This window comes from Phalacrocorax carbo, chromosome 2 (assembly GCF_963921805.1).
Source record: "Phalacrocorax carbo chromosome 2, bPhaCar2.1, whole genome shotgun sequence".
Taxonomy (NCBI): Eukaryota; Metazoa; Chordata; class Aves; order Suliformes; family Phalacrocoracidae; genus Phalacrocorax; species Phalacrocorax carbo.
In genome coordinates this window covers 113155105-113175813 of record NC_087514.1, presented here as the reverse complement: position 1 = coordinate 113175813, position 20709 = coordinate 113155105, and the positions used below count along the sequence as shown (strand labels likewise).

General features: G+C 40.6%; 1 protein-coding gene across 2 annotated transcripts in view; it reads right to left on the bottom strand.

Annotated features, from left to right (window-relative positions):
* ITGA9 (integrin subunit alpha 9) overlaps positions 1–20709 on the bottom strand; it is a 229345-nt gene that overhangs the window by 11350 nt on the left and 197286 nt on the right. The window contains exons 24-27 of one of the 2 annotated variants that reach the window (XM_064443897.1): positions 19952–20077; positions 19236–19355; positions 17395–17496; positions 9209–9328 (exon numbers count right to left, since the gene is read on the bottom strand). In XM_064443897.1, coding sequence (XP_064299967.1) covers positions 9209–9328; positions 17395–17496; positions 19236–19355; positions 19952–20077 — 468 coding nt within the window. The remainder of the gene's footprint in view (positions 1–9208; positions 9329–17394; positions 17497–19235; positions 19356–19951; positions 20078–20709) is intronic. The other variant, XM_064443898.1, reaches the window with a different exon arrangement.

The window sequence follows — 20709 nt, the reverse complement described above, 5'->3', positions numbered from 1 at the left end:
TTTGGGTTCGCATGGCCCTGAAAAATTCTGGCAAGCCACTAGCTCCAAGAGGATGCACCGTTTCCTTCCTCCCAATTAAAGGACCCTTGCCACAGAACAGAGGGGTTCATGAACAGATGTTGTGCATCAGTGTTTCCACAGAGGACTGGCAGACTACCACCACCTGTGTCACCTGTGAGGAAAAGGCTTGTTTGGAGAGCAGTCACATGTCCTGCCTGGAGCTAAAGGAGAAACTGTATATTTAGAAGGAAGGATGATAGTGTGGCTAAGGTAAGCTCATGAGGACTAACGTGGTCTGGCTTTGATTATTCAGTCTTTCATTGACTTTTTGAGAGGCAAATTCCCTAACTCTCCTGTAATGTAGGTCCTCATTCACTCAATGAAACATGTACAAGAAAATAAACACATACGTTTCAAACATAACCATTCCACAAGTGGCTGGTGTGTGTGCATATGTATGCCCAGGAAATATATACTTTGTATATATACTTTGTGTATATACACAGTGCTATATATACTTATGCAGCTGGGCAACTGAGGCAAAGAGAGGTTCAGCAGCTTGCTCAAAGATAAGTTCTCTACAAACACTTTGTTTAGCTACTGTGGAAGAATTTCATACCTAGCATCTGTATCCGATCCCAACGTATTGCAAGAGATAGACATTGCTATGGCAGAAAAGAATTAGCAATGTACACACAATTCCACTTAATTTTTAAGTTACTTTCACATAGCCTGGCTAACTGACTTAAGACACTATTGTTGGTACCTAGGGTGAAGATCTGTAGTCCTCCGTAGATTTTAGAAGGAAATTTATTTTACATGCTGTAGTAGTAAAACAAGCATAGTTTTTTAAACACACATTTTATTAGGCAGCTACTTTGTAATGGTGAAATAGTAAGAAAAAACTTTAAGTGGTTTTTTTTGCTAAGAACAGTCAGCCTATTCATAAACTTAGCTCAAGCAGTCACTCAATAAACTATTAATTTAACCAAATGCTTTATGCCTATCTCAAAGGCCAAATTTTTTAAAAAAAGTCACTAAGGTTAGGTACCTCAAAGTAGATACACAATTCAGACTAACAACATGCATGGAAAAGACGCACTTAGGCATGCAGAAGACAACTGCACACAGAGATGGACACCGGTACAGACAATCTAATTTCATACTTTGTTTTTTTTTATTATAACATGCCTTGCTGTTGTCACTGATGCTAAGAGTGTCACCCCACTCTAAATACGAAGCCCAGTCATCAATAATTTGTTCCTCTAACCATTTCTTGTGCAACTTTTCTCCCAGGAGTTATTTTGGCTTCAGTGGACCTACTTGCTAATACAGTGAATAAAGCTGGCAGTTCTGGTATCTACCCTTGGAATTTCCTTACCACGTAGGTAAGATCTAGTTTGCCTCAGACAAGACTCATTCACCTAGCAGTTGATTCATTTGTGCATACATAATATATTTTGTTAAGGACTTAGTACTTGCAGTACTTTAGAAATGAAGAGAACTCCAGCGACTGGACTTTTGAATATCTCTCAGTGCTGAGTTCTGGTAACTTGAGTTTAATGAAAGCATGAACTTCTTGCCGGATGGTAACTGTGTATAGTAACTTGCACGACAGATGTTACCAGTATACTTATAAGTGTAATCAAAAAGAGAATTAGCCAACATTAAAACTTACAAACACTTCTAAACAGTTTAAAGATTTTTTCCTATTGCAAAATTTTAAGTAGTTTATTTTTTAAAAAGTCATAGAATGAACACAGCCAACACCCAAAGTTCATCTCTGCTTATCAGTCTCAAAAATTAGAAAGAACACAATGTCTACTGCAGATATGTCTGGACTAATTACTATATACTGATCTCTTAAATCGCAGCAGGGAATAGGACAGTAATTAGATATATCATTCCTGTAAAGTGCAATTAATTTAAGACATATCTCAATCCATATTTTCCATTTCCTCTCCAAAGAAAAAAACCTACTGAAATATTTCTGGCTTTGTTTGAAAACCGGAGACTAAACATTAAAGATTATTTCTGGAATCAATAAAAAGTAGTTTTACAATCATATTTTGATATATTTGACCTGCCAAAAATATTTGAATAAAAGTTGTACTATGTCCATAATTATCAGAATAAGTTACTTTCATGGGTTTAGCTGAACCAGGAGGAAATGGCTACGGCTGGTGTAAGTCATAATACAGCATCTCCCACTGTGACACTAAGCCTAAAGCGAGAGTTCAAGACTATATAAGTCACATTTTCTCTGTTATTGGCATTTGGGTCTGAGGGATGCTAGCGACTTCCAATAAATACATGTTGTGTTCCGGCAGCGGAGAACCTTGGAACATCAGGTACTTATTTGCAATTTTTCAGTCTACACACGTATTCTTTTTCTGGTTTGGGCTCCTGAAAATAATGGCTATCTTCTTTTCAGAATGACGTTCTGAACCACAACCCGACCCCTCTCTTGCCAGTGGATTCAATTTGTTCACACGGTGCCAGATGAGAGCGACATAGCTGCAATGGCTGTGATGTTCTCAAAGTGCCCTGGCATGCACAGCTCCCATTTGAAGGACACTCGGACCAGGAGAACGCTCAGCCACAACACTATTGCTGTAGATTTACATAGCTCATTTTATCCAGAAAGATAAAGAAGGCATTTCACAAGTACTGGACACACACCACCACTGAAATGTTGCCAACTTTGCTCTCGAGGATGGTGAACAAATATTACATGGCCAGCAAACTCACTGGGGAAGGCAGTGTTTTGGCTACAACAGCAGCATTAACCATTTACTTGTGTAAGAACAAATAAAAGATGCCCAAAGTCAAAGTTCCTGTAACGTTTGGTCAGAATTCAAAAAGCACAGCAAATCACCAAATAATCTACTGTAGAAAACCCAAAATTTGAGTCACGGTTGCAGGAATATAAATCCCTTTGGTCTCAGGAAGCCAAGGGTCCACAAACATTTTGTGATGCTCACTTTGGTCAAGGAAAAGGAAACATACTAAAACACAGTTTTGGCTGTTCTTTCAGAAAATATGCAGACTTGAAATAATCCACCTAACTTCTGCCTGGTAAAAACATCATTACTTATACAGACAACCAACCTCTTCCACTGCCCCATTCCCTCCTCAAGGGAGATAATATGGGTTTGGCTTTGAATCACAGAAGTTAATTATCACCTGACTGCATTTTTATTATTTCTAACAGGATAATATCGAAAAAGGCTAATTCTAGGCCTACTGAACCTAGAATCTGTGTCAAAAAAGTAGTGCCCCTGGGAAGCCTACATATGAGACAGCAAGTAACAACTTACCTTAAGCAATTAGATAAATGGGTAACAAAAGCAACAAAATGAAAAGTTAATCAGAAAAACTACAGAATGCAATGATTTGAGGACTACAGAAAGAGGAATTTCAGAGAACACAAATGAAGTCACAGTTTTGCCGTTTTGAAACCAACATTTGAAGCTATACAGTTCTTAACAGCTGTGATAATGGGTGGGTTACGCCCACCTGGGAGACCTTTTTAATTGAAAAGTGTTATTCCTGGGAAGATTACATAAGTAGGTTATAGATAGGTATATGTATATTATAGATAGATATATAGGGAGGAAATATATACATGCATGCATGCATACATATATATAAAAATAAAGAAGGAAAACTTCTCCCCTATGCTGAAATCCAGAGGTTTTGTGCCATAACTGTATGTGCCTATGCACCTCTGGGGAAAAATACAAAAAAAAGAAGCAGTTTTATTTCATTGCAGAGCTACGACTCCAAAACCTTGCCACCAGGAAAAGGGGTGGGTACAAGGACTGGCCAGGAAATGGTAGTTAGCCTCTGCCACCTGAGCTGAAGATAAAAGGGAGAGAAAATGTTTTTGGGCTTGTAACACAGGATACAGAGCAACCGCTGGCAAAGAATAAGTGCAGAGGGTTGGGTTTTTTTTTTCCCCCCCTCTGCTGGAAAATGGTGAGCTGTATGTTTTGGCCCATTGTAAAAAGACTTAATGTTTGAGGCCCTAAGTAAGGGAAAGTGTCTCCTTCCAAAAAGGGGAAAACAGTGGTTTTTGCAACATAGGTGAATGTCAAGTTAGCTTTAGCCTTGGTTAGCTTCAGATATTTTCTGAATGCTGAAACAATATGTGAGGCAATGGCAGCTTCTGCGTGTAGGGGAAAACAAGCGTTCTTTCAAAGATACCTGTGCAGTCACAGAAAAAAAGTCCTAAGACTTCTCCAAGCAAGAAGCCCAAATGCACCTTTGAAAAACCTGCTTGGGTTTGCCTGATTTTTTTTTAAAAGAACTTCATATTTCATAAAGAAAGCTTTATATTTCAAAGTTTGTCCCTTAAAGCAGTGCTAGAAAACAGCTAGATCCATGCATACAGCCTCTGCTTAGATGAGAATTTTGCAAGTCCAGAACTTTGTAGGATTCATGCTCCCCATTGGAAAAAGCCAGTTCAAAGCCTGCACTAACTCAGCTCAGTAGACAGAAGTGTCTTCACAATATTTCTCCTAAAAACTAAAGTCTTCAAACTGTCATTTTAAGACAAAGGGCTAAAATGTTCTGTCTAGCATGTACTGAAGAGCAGGAACCTTCCGCCTAACCAAAAAACAATATATGTGAGTGCTATTCTGCTTGTCCTTCCCCTCTCTGCAATCCTGTCAAAAAATCCAGGGTTTGGAGCAGAAGAGTGTCTTATTACATATGGGACACCCAGAGATCAATTGTTTGCTCCAGGAATCCAAAAGCTATAAAACAGTGCTAGAAACCTAATTTTAGACAAGTCAGAGCTTGGATACCACAGGGACAGGCTCAGTTTGGAAAGAAGGTTAATGTCTAGATAAATAGGTTTAGATAAAAGTCCAGCTCCTGTGTTAAACATGCCACAAAGAAACAAAATAACATTACTGCAATGAATATAAAAATCTTTGTTTTGCAAATCACTTCCACAAGTGGCTCCACAGATCACTCAGCTGCCCGAATGCCCAGTCTGGTACTTGCTTATACGTCCCCTCTTTGATAACCTCTGTGCACAAACCATTTTTTTTTTCCTGAACATTTTACCTAAAATGATATGGATTGAATAATTCACTCCACAACTCATGCCAGTTCAAATGCAGAAACTTCAATCCACAGCATTGTATAGCACTAATATTATTAACACAATATTTATTGCGTTATAATATATCATAGTTCAGTTTTTCTTTGCACGGCACATGCCAATTCTCCCCTGGTTTACGCGTGCATAAATCCACTATACCCGAAGGGGACCTTGTCCCCCCGCATGGCTGCAGTCCTGACAGCTGAGGGAAGTGTGTGGGGGACAGCACTCCCCAAAATAATCCAGCCGTGACCGCCTTTCCCTCCTGAACTGTTGCCAGTGCTTGTGAAACTACAGGCTCGTCTAGCATGTGGGTAGTTGGCCTGAAGCAGAGTAACCTCCTCCCCTGCTCCATTCTCCACAAGCATCTGGAGGCCACCAAAGAGGTGCAGGCCAATCTCCGCAGTAAAAACCAAGATGTATTGCTGCGGGCAACAGCACGAGAGCCCCTCCTGCTCCTCTTGCACATGGGAGACCTGAGGCAAGGCGTGAGTGGGAAGAAAGAGCTGCGCTGCAGAGGAACCGGCAAGAGTGGGAGCGTGTCCCCATGGATACCTGTGCAAAGGCATCTGCAGTGGATGAACAAGATACGAATAGCCACAAATGTCAGGGTAAAACTGGCCTATCCAACAAAATAGGCAAAAATGGGGAAACTGTTGCCAGTCTGCCTTATGCACAGCATCTCACAGAAGTCAAGGAAAAGCTGCTCACCCTCTCTGAATCTGTACGCACTTAAACCAGAAGAAAAATGGTGTCTACATGAAATACTAAAATAAACAGAGAACCAAAGCCGGTCAAAAACTGACCAATCTCACATTAAAAAACTTGTTATGTGTGTATAAACATGGCTGTGGTCTTGCATGTGAATAAATAAGCTTCTATTTGAAGTGAAACAACCAGGCATTTAACATCACTTCCACTGACATGAACCCCTAAACTGTGCAATTTTAGATCTACAAATAATGAAGTAATGACCACCCTTATCTTATTGTAGGCACAGTAACCTTATTCTGATTCAAAAGAGGATTTGGCGCTTTAATGTCCCTAAGATCTCACTCCTGCTAATGCCATTAGTTCCAGCAGTGTATAATGTGAAATATTTACATATATATATTTTTTTCTGCAACTTTAAGGAGTTGCTTGCTCCATGTGCAAAATCCTGGTGTGTTTGAGGATTTTTCCATTGTGTCATGCCATTCATAGCGCAGTCGTGCACACAGTGAGAGTGTAACTTCCACATAGGGCTGAGACAGTTGCTGCCAGCAAACCCTGCACTGTTGCCAGTGCCCAGCTTCCTTATAATGAGTTTGCTCCAGCTCCTGCTCTGTTTTGTGTAAACAGCTGCCTTCCAAGGCTACAGTTTAGCTCTAATTAATTTCTTAATAAAAATATAATTTAGTTTATACTCTAGTCCTAAAATTTGGGTCATTTCTAGTTCTCACTAGTGGTTCCAAAATGGCCCAAACTCCATCTAATTAAAATCTGTTCTTTCATTCCACAGTTAAAAGACTAAAACACTTCTAAAATAAGGGTTTTCTTGACTTCTTCAAATACAAAATTTAGGAATGACTGTAGGATATACTTGGCCCATTTTGCCTAACAAATATTTACAATCAGACAATTAAGATTCCTCTACAGGACTTCAACTTTCCCACGTCAGTTTTATCTCAGACAACTTTAATATTGCCAATAACTTCAATAAATATAGCAACTAGTGAGTGCACAGTATTACTTACGTATATTTATGTTCCAAACTAAGACTTAAATGAAAATACTGGCTGATAGTAGCAGCTACAAACTTTTAGTCACTTTCCTCTAAAACAAAACCTTAAGTTATTCGTTCCTTTAGAAATCATGCAACTCCGCAGACAAAACACTCAAGTGCAGCTGACAAAGCCTGGCTTTTCTGGCCATCTTTGCCACAGGACTCCGGGCAAGGCAGCTCATCTTGCTTTGCCTCAGCACTTTAACATCTGCATACAGAAAGGGCCATATAAGCCTGGTGTTAGATATAATTTTTTGTTGCTGTCACTCGGAAAGCCTCAAGGCTTTCAAGCAACAAAATGACAGCTTCTTCATGTGTACTTGAATGATCCGTGTAAAATTTCAAGAGAGGTCAAGTCTCAAGATTAAGCCAGGAAGCAAACTAATTCTAGTAGAGACAAAGAACTGAACTTGTGTCAGATTCTTATGGAGACTCACAGTGAAAGGTGCTATTCCTCTTATCTTGCACATTTTCAAACAGTTTGTCTAGTGCCTTTTTACCTTCAGGAAACAAGCCATATGAAATCAGTCATGTAGCTATCAGCAGCAGTAACTTCTTTTTCAAAACCGTGTGTCATTGGGACATAAACCCTGGGCCTCTTCCAATCTCACATTTTTCCATTCTTATGGTTATACTGCCATCTTAATTGGAGAGACCTTTTTTTTTTCTTTCCCCCACTCTTTCTGCCACCGAAAGCAAATGCATTTCCCATATGCCAGAAAACCAGAAGTTATGAGATCACAGAACCATAGAACGTCCCGAGTTGGAAGGGACCTGAGAGGATCATGAAGTACAACTCTTGTCCCTGCACAGGACAACCACAAAATTCACACCATGTGTCTGTGGGCGTTGTCCAAGTGCTTCTTGAATATCGTCAGGCTTGGTGCCGTGACCACCTCCCCGGGGAGCCCGTGCCAGTGCTCCACCACCCTCTGGGTGAAGAACCTTTTCCTAACAGCCAACCTAAACCTCCCCGGCACATCTTTCTGCCGTTCCCTCGGGTCCTATTGTTGGTCACCAGAGAGGAGAGATCAGCACCTGCCCCTCCTCCTCCCCTTCTGAGGAAGCTGTAAGACTGCAATGAGGTCTCTCCTCAGTCTCCTCTTCTCGAGGTTGAATAAACCAAGTGACTTTAGCCTGTGGTCAAACACTGTTTTCCAAATGGAAAGCACAGTTAATTTTGGCCTGGCCAGTACGTGCTTAAAAATCTTCAAAACTGACTATAAAAATACTTTAAATCTATAACCCATATAAAATGTATATAATCTATGAGGTAGATGTATAATCTATAACACAGCTATACACACATCTATAATAAGAATTGCATGGCCAGTTTTTGGCCAAGGTTTGTAAATCCATTTTACAGCCTTGAGACCTGCAGCGATATGTCCTTTCACAGCACATTGGGGCTGCGACCTCCAGTGCCGGCACAGCCGGTGAGCAGAGCCTGCAGCACACATGCTGCTAAACAGTGCGAATCAGGCTGCTGTACCTCCGCCACAGGAAGCAAAATAAGGTTGGACTTGTTCCCATGTGTACATTTGAGATTTACTTCTCTCAAAGACAGTCCCTGACCTTGACCGTGGCCTTTTAAGTTTATGAATTGGTAACAGGGAACTGAGGAATGAAAACACTTGAAGCTCCTTACCGTTCATATTTACCACACCAGATGGCTGCTGCTAAGTGTCAGCATCAGCCCAGTTTTACCATGTAACAGTGCCTGTACAAGAATTGTATCTTATCAGAGATGGTGTGAAGGCTGGCTTTTAACAGGTCCCAGTGCTCCTTGCTTTGGTAATGTATTTTACTCATCTGGAACTCTTTCTTTGAGGGATCCGAAGAATTTATTCATGGATACTCTTCTCCCCCAGGCATTTACCTCTTGAAAACAGTAGCTACTGACTGTTTTTTGCTAGGCATGCACCCGACCTTCTAGCTGGTCAAAGTTGGCCTGATTTTCAGGAAACCCTGTTGAAATCAGTGAGCCTCAGTCATCATAAGACCATAGAGATGTACCAGGTATCTAAGTGTGAGATAACAGCAGGTTTCTAAGAGAGATTCTCCTTTGTCCTGAAATAGTATCAGATGTTTCAACTTTTAATAACCCAGCCTAAAAATAATCTACTTTTCCACTTCTTCTCTACATCGTAAGTCTCTCTCTGTCCCTCACAAAGCCTGGATATGAAAATACTTTTGCTGGCTGATATCTTCTGTAATGCAGTGGACAATTATTTAGTTCCTAAAGCAAATGGATAGTAAATGCAAGGATAAATTTAAGCTTTTTTTCCCTGGGACTAGCCTTGGTGTTTATGTTGCATCTGTTACCTTACCTTCCATAAGAGCACAGCCAGCAACAGGAAGATGAGAATTCCCACTAGCAAACTGATGGCAATGATCCATCCGACAACATACCCACGAGGCTCCAGATTGTGCAAAGCCTCAAAGACCACCTACAAAGCAATTAGAAAAAGATCTTTTTATGATTGGAAGTTGTATTGTTTTCTCTTGTACTCATCTTATTAAACACATTGCATGGTGGCCTCACTGATCGTATTTCATCTGTCAAACAAATATGGAATGCGTCCTTAGTTTCATGCTTTCCATCTATTTTTCGCGAGGGATTTAAAGCTTTCAAGTGGAATTTGAGTAGCCATGCATTGGATCCAAAGGATATCAGCTTCCACTCCGTAATAACTCTTACCCTGCCAACCCCCCACCCCCCACCCCAAACACTGAGCTTGTTCTGGTGCTGGGCCACCAAAGGTGCACAAAGGTTTGCATGAAAAACTCCATCCCTTGGATTGGCAGCGATTGCCATGACGTCTTGCATGGTTTGTCTTACTCATCATGTCCCAGGCCCTGCCAAACACCCCAATGCTTCATGTGTAACACTCGTGTGCTGAGCTTGTTAACTTTTTGTTTCACGAAGAATGGACAACTTGCATATATCCTTACTCAGTACAAATTGTCCCTGCTGTGCTTCACAAGACATACTGTGTGAAAGAGGGAAGGGCACGTGCTGTCATGGGCCCTTCTGGGAATGCAGAGAGCAGTCCCCTGCTGTTCTCTTCTCTCTTTCTGTATAGCTTGTATGGCAGGCAAATACATCCTACAATGAGCTTTCCTTAACTGTCTGCTTTAAGATGAAAATGGGAGCAAATTATACCACTCGTATACACTATGTGAATTTCCAGTCTCTTATTTCAATCAAAACCAGCTCCTCAGTGGAAAACTCAAAAACAGCTCTGCTCAGTGAGTGCTATTTCTATGTCAAATTTTGCAATTTAATACCCAGCAAATGCAGAGAGGCAGCAGGGATTTTTTTAAAGGTAATACGTTTGCTTTGCCTGGCTTTGTTTTGGTTTTTTTTGGAAGTCAAAATAGTGAGTTTTCCTCCCTCCTTCATAAACCACTTTCATCATCTTTGCTTACAAAAATGTCAAAACCCTTTCATAGATATGAATTGTTAAATCAATCTTTTAAAAGAAACAAAAAAAATTTGGTAGTTAAAAGTGGGTGAAAATCTGGGAGTTAGAGTCAGATGCAATTATGCGACCCCAAGATTCTCATCTTTAAGAAGCCCATGCTTTAAAGACCCACAAAATACCTCCAACTCACTGGTGACACTGTTAAAACAGTGCCATTTATGAGACAGGAAAGGGAATGCGATATCATGCAACCCATATGGATGGTGAAAGTGGGCATTCAGGAAAAGGCTGCAAGAGGAAGGTGATGGCAGCACTGAAACGGGGGCCAAAGAAGCTCTGAGTTCTCCATCCTTACAGGTTTCCAAGCCTCAGACAAAGCCATGGGGATCCTGAGCTAGTGCGGGCAACAGCCCTGCTTTGAGTGGGAAATAGGACCGGACAGCCTCCCAGGATCCCACTAACGAACATTTCTCTGTTTCCATAAGCATACGCAGCCTCAGAAAACACCCACAAAAATTATAGGCACAGATGAGAGAAAGCAGGTGAGTAGGGCTGTATTTTGTCACGGTGTTCCCATTAAGAAGTATTCAAAGATCCTTTGTCCTAGTTTCACAGGCTAACACTGATGAAGACCACAGCTTTTCTGGAGGAGGAATTTGAACACAGCTGATTTACACATGCTGTTTTTTTCTATTGATGAGGTATTATCAGGCATTTGATGACAATGAGACATGAAAACATAACGAATGGACAGGAACAAAGAAATACATAGATAGCATTATCCAAACATATTCCCATAACTACCATCACAGTGCTCAAAATAGCTCTTGAACATGGACTATTTCTTCACCCGAGAAAAATAATTACTTTAGTGTTTCAGATAAAGCCTTTGTCATGATTTTTAAGACATCTTGTTAAACAGAGAAAGTTTCCTGAGCAGCAGAGTTTCCCTCATAGCCAAGACAAGTGTAAGGGAAATACCAGACAGAAGAGATCAAACGCAAATCTTGTGCCTTCTTTGTATTTCTGAGCCAGCTGGGAAAGATGATCTGATGTGGCAGTCCATTTCTCATGAAGGCTACGGTTAGCATCCATCTTGTGGACACAATTCAGAAGACTATTTCTTAGATAAGGCACTGATGTTATTTTCCTTTCTGACTCTAAAAGAAAAAACGTCTCCTAACATTTTAAGTATTGCCAACTTTACTGAAGAGACCTTTCAAGCAGTCCCTGGATGCAAAATGAGGTGGTGCCTTCTCTCCACTACTCAGAGAGTAAATGTTTACGTAACACAACCTCCAGCACAATAGACCTGTCTTTCATGCTGCCAAAAGACAGAGCCAGGAATAGCTGCAGAGATCAAATCATACATCATCACTACAGCAAGAGCCCCACATTTCAGGTTTGAAGCACACTGTCTAGACTAGCTTGGCTGTAGCTTTTGCAGTCACAGCTCGAGCTATAAGGGTAGAGAGCAACAACAGCTTCTTATCTATCTGGGTTTTTTTCTAGCAGCCTGGAATCAACATACAACCATAAAAAAACCACCTGTTCATGGCTTTGTGGTTTGGAGAGGAGCAGCAATGTTGTGCATGTTAATGTCCTTATCCCTCTCAAGCCCTCAATATCTGCCTGCATTAATACACAGCCACTGCAATGAGTTTGGTGAAGAAGCAACCAACAACAAAAAACCCAAGCCAAACCTCAATCAAACCAGACTGAGCAGACAGCCAGTGTACATCACACATCAGGAGTGTCAGCAAGAAGCCAGTACAGCAAGTGGTGGGAGGCCAGAAAAAGAAGTCACCCCAGGGGGCAGGTTGGAGGCAGAGGGGGATGTTATTAAAGAATGGTGTGCCATCTGCCGCCTCCCACGTGACTCACTGGCCATCGTGCAGTTTCTGAAAGCCAGTCTCAAGTGAACCTTGAACTCCTTGTCCCATCCACCCCAGCAGCAGAGCCAACACGTTGGGGAGCACAAGGCAGCCCCCAGCCCAGCGCACTTCCTACAGCCCTGACCAATAGAGAAGACAGGAGTGCTAAGAGCGACTGATGCAGAACGTCAGGGTGGGCGGGGAAGCATCCCAGAGAGCGTGGTGGGGGGCCGCAGCTGTCTGGTTCAGAGAAAGCACATGCAACGGTCACAAAATACGGAGTGGATTAGAGGCTTGTTTTCTGACTCTGACAGACTGTCAGGGAAAGGCCATGAAAACACCGTTGTCTTGACCTTGTATGAGGAGTTTTAGTTTCATATTTATCTTTTGCATTTCACGCTGTACTTGCGGGATCTGAAAGCAGGGAAGCCCAGGAGGCAGCGTAGCTCACCATTTAGCTGTATGTAGCTCACACATCAATCAGGTTTTACGCAATGTAACTGCCCTGCTGTAAAATCACAAATCTGCACCCTACCACTGATTTCTGAAATGTTGAACCCACATGGACAAGGGCTTCTACCAGTGCCAAACACTTGCTATATTCTGATAGTCTTAGTGAACAAATTGCAAAGAATCAGAATTTTTTTTTTTTACTGCTTTTAAAACACCCTATTTCAGTAAAGTGTGTAGGCAAGAAGTTAACTGAGTAGGAACTTTGCAAATACTTCAAGTTCATACTGTGCTGAAACCCTTTGCAAAATAGGCACACACTGATGCATTGGGACTCAGAAAGACAAGAAACATACTTCAGCAAAATCTGGTTAGAAATACATAATTGCAAAATTCTAATTTATTTTTGCTTGTGTGCACTATATGAATTTTACGCACTTGCATCATGAACCACAGCACCATGGAAGACATCAGATTATCAAAAAATATTTTATTCCTGCATTACTTCTGGTGTTTCAAACCACACTGCCTTGCTGCCTGACTTGTCCATTCAAGCGCCATTATACTTGGGGGGACTTGCAGTAAAGACACCATTCTCCTATATATCTGTACATATATGTATAGGTATTCCTTTTAAAATATTTATTTATTCACACATACAATGAAAAACCTTGGAAGCTCATGAAAAATACAAACCTGAGGTATCCTTGCTACCTGCTTGTGTCTATCCCTGGGAAGTTAACTGTATTTTACTGCTACTGTGTATTGTTCTGTTCCTTTACCCAAGTGTGTGTTTCTACCTGCCAGACTGTATCATAAAGACAAGAAAAATCTATAAAGGGATTGTTACAGTAACAGATGGAAAGGTAAAATGGGGAAATGAAAAATGAAACATGGTGAAAATAATAAGGCAGCAAATAACCCACTGGAAATGGGGCTGCAAAGCTGCTGGAGGAAGCACACATCTGGCTCCAGCCAGGCTAGGATGTTGTGCCCATCTCAAAGGTAATCGGGAGAGAACAGGCATCTTAAAATGCTGAGTGTTTCTAAAAGGCAAGAGGGGCTGGTGGTGTGCTGCTGAGTGGAAGGGGTTTTCCCATGCGCATTAAAAAAAGGCTGGGACGTTACGAGAACTGTCTAGTACCACATGCTGCTCCTTCCAATGCTGACATGGAGAACGGGCCAAAGTCAGGCATCCTCTGTACCACGGGCAGACAGCTAAAACTTAGACACCTGAACATGCATATAAAGACCTCTCAAAAACACCTTGTAGGTCTTCACAGCCATAAAATTAATTTTTAACTTTTTCTTTGTTGTTTTCCCCCAAATAAATGTTTATCATCGCAACCATAAACATACCTAAATCCTGAGAAAAACAATCCATGTAGGGCAACCACTTGCCTGTGCTGAATTAAACCCAGGGTGATTGGGCTGAAAATGAGAGAACTCCACCCAGGAGGAGAGAAAGACTCAAAGGCTTGATGAAGCGTACCTGTGTTGATCTGACAGCACCAGACAGCTAAACGGTAGCCTTAAGCTTTATAGGGCACTTTGTTGCAGGAGTTGTGAGCATTTTATATGGAGTCCCCCTTTCATCTATTTAATTTTGCATTCTCTCACTTTCAAGATAGGGAGACTCAGAGGCATTTGGCTGGTTTTGACACAGTGAAATCCAGCTTATTCTTCCCTCCACACTTGCACACACACAGAGGGAAGTCCTTTAGCTCCATAAGAGCACTCCTCCTCCTGCACATGAGCAGCAAGCACAGGATGCAAACCCCTGGATCTGGTATTTGACTACTGCACTTTCATGAAGCTTATTGTTGGTTTTGCCTCACATGCACAGAAGAAGGGAGCCAAACCTTCATGGAAACCCATATGCTCAAGAAAAGAAAGTATGCCTCCTGAAAATACCACACCATTGGTTTCAGCCAATATATACTCATGTTAATACAACTGTCATCACAGAGCCAAATCCAAACTCTGCTCACCTTCTTCATGTGATTTGTTCAATGTAAGAGTTAAAACAGCCTACTGTAACTGGAGACAGAAAATATATCATTCCAAATCACATAAAAGCATATCCAAATACAGAGAAATTATTTCTGAAAATTGCATAAATGCACTTTTTCAAAAAATGGGTTCATTTCAAAGACAGCCTGCTTCCCAGCTCACAGCTATTTACATAAGCTTTTGCATCTCCCTTACAAATCCTCTACTAGAGTTTCTGACAAAGCTGCTATTTATATGGGTGGTCCTGCCACCACTGGTACTTCTTACACTATCATCACAAATATTAGTCTTCCTTTTCCTTTTGTCTTCTTTACAGGTAGTTCGCACTCTGATATTGTACACCATATTATAAAAGTGCCCAGTGAAATAAGGGCACCTGGTTCTAAAGAACCATTTAAATGGTCTAACATGTCTACGTTTAGCTGTAGAAAGCAAAAAGGTCTCTTCAAATCTGCCATGATAAAGTGTCTAAGAAAATGTTTTTCATTGTTAGGGAATGCTTTCATAAACAGAGTCAAAGGAAGTACATGCATAACTATTCAGAGGGAGCTGCTGTCCAAACGGATACAGTACAGCAGTCCATGGTCAATGAAAAGAATACAGAATGGGCTTTAAAAAGGAAGGGAGGAGTACGAACAAAGACATTTTCTCTCTCCTGTCTCTACTTCCAGCTGAATAGCTGTGGCTTGCAGCAAGTACTATTCCCTTCTGCATTCCACAAGAAAAGGGGGGGTGGGAAATTAATACCTTGAGCCAAACCACATGTCTTAAATTTTTCCCTGAACATGACCCTATGCAAAACATACAGAAATGGTGAAGCCAACAGACATATGGAAATAGCATAAAGGAGACAGCAAATGGCACTCACGTTAGAAAAGACTTGAAATTACAAATTGATGTTACATAGCTACATGTCATGCATGCTCCTTTACAGCTAGGGCTTCCCACGAACTAGGAGCAAGCTCTTGTCTGAAGATTAATATAGCTTCACAGCACACGCAGTGCACTTTATAATAGTTGCAACTCAAGGCTCAATGAAAGGCTTTCTGGGAACAGGAAAAGGACAATGGGTTCTTTTTGTTTGTTTTCTTTTTTTCTCCAAGCATTAGATAATAATGAAATACAGCAGAGCTCGCATTCCTAGATAAAAGCATTTCTAAATTTTGAACATTAAATAATAGTAATCCCACACATTTCACATTGTGCCTATCATTCTGAGAGATTCTAAAACCCTCTACAGACCAAAATATTTGGCACAGATATCCTGATTTCTTGCATTTTGGTTGGGGCATGGGTATTACAGTCAGGCGTTACTTCAGTCATTAATGAAATTTTGCCATAAAATTTCATACGGAGTAAGATTTGCTCTGTGCAAGCTGCAGAACTGAAGAGGGATCAAGCAATGTATTAACAATCAGGAGCGCAAGTCACTTATAAGGCACGTTCCCAGGGAAGGCTAGCTATGTTTTCATTTCAGCTGCCAAGCCTATTTTTTAATGCTCTTTAGAACGGTCCAGAAACCTGACAAAGAAGATAAAACAGAAGGAAAAAAATGGTGTCCTGTCATACAAAAGAATTTAATTTTCTGACAGGTCTAATGAGGTCTAGGGAAGTTAAGTCTAGGGTTGCAGACATGGTGATGGAGAAGATGGTCACTGGAGTGGTGTCTACTTTCAGACCGAAGGTAGTAAGTAAATGCAGGTTCAATTCTTCCTTTGCCTGTAGGGTTTTAAATCTAGTATCTGTAAGATGAGTGCTTTAATTTAGGACATCAGCGTCTTCCAAAGGTGTGTTGAACTCAGTGTTTCCCCACTCAAACCTCAATAGCCCTCACTAAAATGGAGCTAATGAGAGAACGGTTGCATGGGCTGGTGGTGATGACAATCATTGGGGATAAAAGGATAACTGACAGATGGAATCCAAAAATACATAGCAAGAGGAGAAATTTATAGTAGTCCAGGTTACCTCTGATCCTCACATGAGAGAGAAAAAAAGAGAAACAAAACTTTAAAATTTCACCAAGCAAAAAAGAAAGCTGAATTCAGATGTGGTCCCCTGTTCAATTTTCATGCCTAAGTATTAGATGACTTGGAGTAGGAAACCAAAGCGATCACGGCCTTCTCCAGTAGATTGTAAACATGGCCATGTCCAGTTTTACTGACAGCCAAAACTATACAGTGAATTCACCTTGCACTTTAATTCCAACCTCATGCAGATCAACACAAAATGCAGTATCAGGACATATACGAATTCCACCAGCTCAGCACAACGGAACTGTTAAATCAATCTCTGAAAGTTTAGACTCCCTTGCCCATTTTCACAGCTCCCAAAATGTCATTAACACTTCTAAATATTTCATACTGGCACATCTGAAATGACTTTGCTGGGGTTTCAAGTCTCTGCTAGGCTTTCAAGGAAAATCTGAATTAGATTAAAGCAGACATTAACCCTAGACCAGGAAGCTAAACCTAATTTGGCACAAATAGCTCAAGGGTATTACAATTTTGGCTAGTACAACACAGATCCTCCTGCTCCATATAACATAATTCACTGTGATGGCATGGTTACCACAGAGAGCAAAATTACAGAAGTACAGTTCACAGCACTGCTAGTCTAGCCAGACAAAGTCTGGGCACTCTAATGGGCTAGCCCAGCCCAAGCCCAGCCACAAATTCCAGTTTGTGTACAGCTCTCAATGATCTCCAGCCCACTGGGATCAGGAAGCCTTTCTCTTCAGGTTTATTTACTTACTGGTTTTTCTTCTGGGCTCCCATTGGGCACCTCCACAACTCTGAGGTCAGGGTCCACCTGCACCCGTGCCCTTGTGACAAACTGGATGACTGATGAAGTGTCCTGAGAAGTAAAAAGAGGAAGAAATGGATTTGCGGGTGCAAAGAAAAAAAAAAAAGGCACAAAAAACCCCCCAAACAAAAACATCAAACATTTGATAGTGTAATAAACACATCTAGACAATGCTTAGAATGCTTAGTGGAGGCTGGGTTGAGAGTTAAGAACTATCCTGGTTAAAACCCCACTTTGAAAAAATATACCTTATGCTCATAACAGACACACAAAACCAAGCACCTTATCTCAGATTAAAACAAAATCAGGTATGTTGGACATCAAACACATCATTTGTATTTGGCCTGCTAATGTTGCCTGCATTTACCACAAAAACAAAGACAGAACCATTGCCAAGCAACACAGGCAGGCTCAACATTAATCATCGAAGAAAAGTTCCTATTTGTTTTTCAAGTGAACAGAAAAAAAGATATATGAAACCTGGGATAAACTCAAGTATATCCTAAGGTGAAAACTTCTTAATTATTTGAATCTGTGCACTGCAAATATCTTAAATATTCAATGTACACCTCCCCTTATTATTTCTCCTATATTTTATGCAGTGCCTTTTAACAGGTATATTCCAATTAAGTTGCCATTTCAATTCACAGGTTAGTAATCTGTATGCTGTTCACCTTGGGGAGGGTAGGTGATAAGTAACAAATAGCATGTAATTAGTGGTACTGACCCAAAGACATGTGTAAGCACTGTGCGTCTTTTAAAGGAGCGCTGCTAATAGTCATTTTGGAAAGGACCCAGCAGATGGGATGAATCCTGGCTATTCCCAGGACTGACTTTCCTAGACGCACATTTTGCGTGCACTCAGTTACTTGCTTTCATTTCAGCATTTCTATAAGCATGTAACAAATACAGAACTATTATGAATATGAAACTTCTGGCCTTGCCTAGATTTCCTGTTTTCAAATATGAACAAACATTAGCAGACTGGCCGGTTTCAGCTGGAAAAGCTCAGAGCTATCAATTGCTTTAGGAACTGCTTTCTAGTAAGGGCTTTCTCCAATACTTTTAATCTAGAATCTATCAAAGACAGGTTTATTTTAGTAGGCTCATGTTATCGGCTTTCTCCTCTAATTACCTTATATCCTCATAATCTTAGAGCATCTTGCCACAACTACACAGTCAGTGTTTCCATAAATATAGAAAAACAGGGCAGAGCACAGTAAATCACTAGAAATTTAAAAGATTTGCTGTCTCATTCAGTGGCTTCAGAGAAGACAGGAATTAACTTGCAACCATTTGTTTCTTGTCACAAATGTCAAGCTCAGCATTAATATGGTCGTGATGTATCTTCTTTGAATAATAATCATTTGAAGTAAAGAATTACAAAAAACTGCCACGTATCTGCTTACACGGAGGGAATGATAGATAGCTGGTCACAGTTTACATGCACTTACTCTACTTTTCATTTTTCAGAATGAAAACTTTTGGAAATCAATTAAACTTTCAGAAGTCTCTAGCTTTAACACCATGCATACAATTAGGGGTCTCATTTGTTGTTTCTCAATGTATAAATTTCTGAATTTAATTTATTTCTGCCTTAATGGGTAATGGGTAAGAACTAGGATTAACACCTCCATACACACTGTTGATAAATAGATCTGTTTTCTCTGACACCATCATTTTTTATAACACACTAGTAAAGCAAAGAAGGAATGCAGCTCTTGAGACCACTGATGCACATAAGTAGATTTAAATTAGTATTTAAGACAAACTACAAAGGAAGCACATACCTTCTTCAGTATCTCAGTATTCAGCAGTGTGTAGACACTTATATCACAGGACTCTGCTTTTGCTAGTGAGCTTAAATTGCAGCGTATAATTAAGCAGGACCTGCCTGGTCTTTCACAGTCCTACAGGAAATATGGAAAAAGCTGTTAGGCAAAGGAGGAAAAAAATTCAGTCACAAACTGTATACAGCAAACATGCCAGCTGACTATGTTACACAGTAAACTGCTAAAATACGGCACTCCTGCACTGAAACAGCAACAACTTTCAAGACCTGAAGACAGCTATATAGAGACCTGCATGAAAGCAAGGCAGGTGAAATTCAGCCCTCTGCAGAGCTGCTGAGACATATGAGTGCATGGGGCTGGGCCACTGCTGCACACCAGCCCTCTGCACAGGTCAGCCACTGAGCACGGTGCAGGGCCCCGCTGCCCCAAATGCCTTGATAAAATACGGGAGCGAGGGCTCTGGTCACTGAGTGCGCGCTGCCATGTCAGGTAACTCCTTCCCCACTGCACTTCCTGAACCTTCCTATATCCATTTAAAAATCAGATAATTAAAATCACTCGATATCCCCACAGCACAACATCAGTATTAGTCTACATGCACCAAACAGTTGCTTTAAAATGAACTATTAGCTCGAGTTCTTCATGCTGAGCCACGCAAAATCTTTTGTAAAATACATCATATGTTCAAGTTTGTCACAGGTGGACTTTCTTACCAATACTTTTCTGCCAGACTTTGTGAAAAAAGCAAATATTGTGTGGAAAATATTTTCATTCTCTTGAGGAACAATGCATGGGCTGGGGTTTCTATGAAAAGAACAGCTTCCTTTGTCCTGACCAACCTGCAAGCACAATTATAATCACAATTATTACTCTGAATTAAAATAAATAACACAAGAAGGTGGGATTAGTCTGTCCATAAAAATACACCTACATCTGAGCTGGATGTCTGGACTCCCATTAACAGTCAAAAGAGAGAAATAAGTGTTTCAGGAGTCAAATAATTCTACAGAAAATGTCTAAAGTAAGCCGGACTAATCATGCTCTGGAAATGCTTGTCTCTGACTGGATAGGATATGAACACATCTAACCTAGCTCACATGTAAGCATCCGTGCTCTATATGTCTGGAGATGGAGACAGAAGAGAAAAATCTCAGCAAAAGATATAAATCACCATGCAGTATTTAAAGTCAATTGTTTTACCCTGTATATTACCTTTTTTGTAACTGTATTATTTGATGCTTTGGCCAACTTGGTTGTTTCACAGTTTATATCAGAACTAATGAGATAAAATCTTTGTGTAAATGCGCAAACCTGGACACAGAATCTGTGCTTTTACCTTGAGCATAAACAATACAAAAATAAACTTTTTCTATCATTGCCTTATTCACTTGTCCACAAGAGTCAATGCTTGAAGCAAGTGAAATGTACCAAGCTTTGATAAAATGATCTTCAGTCAAGATAACCTCACACT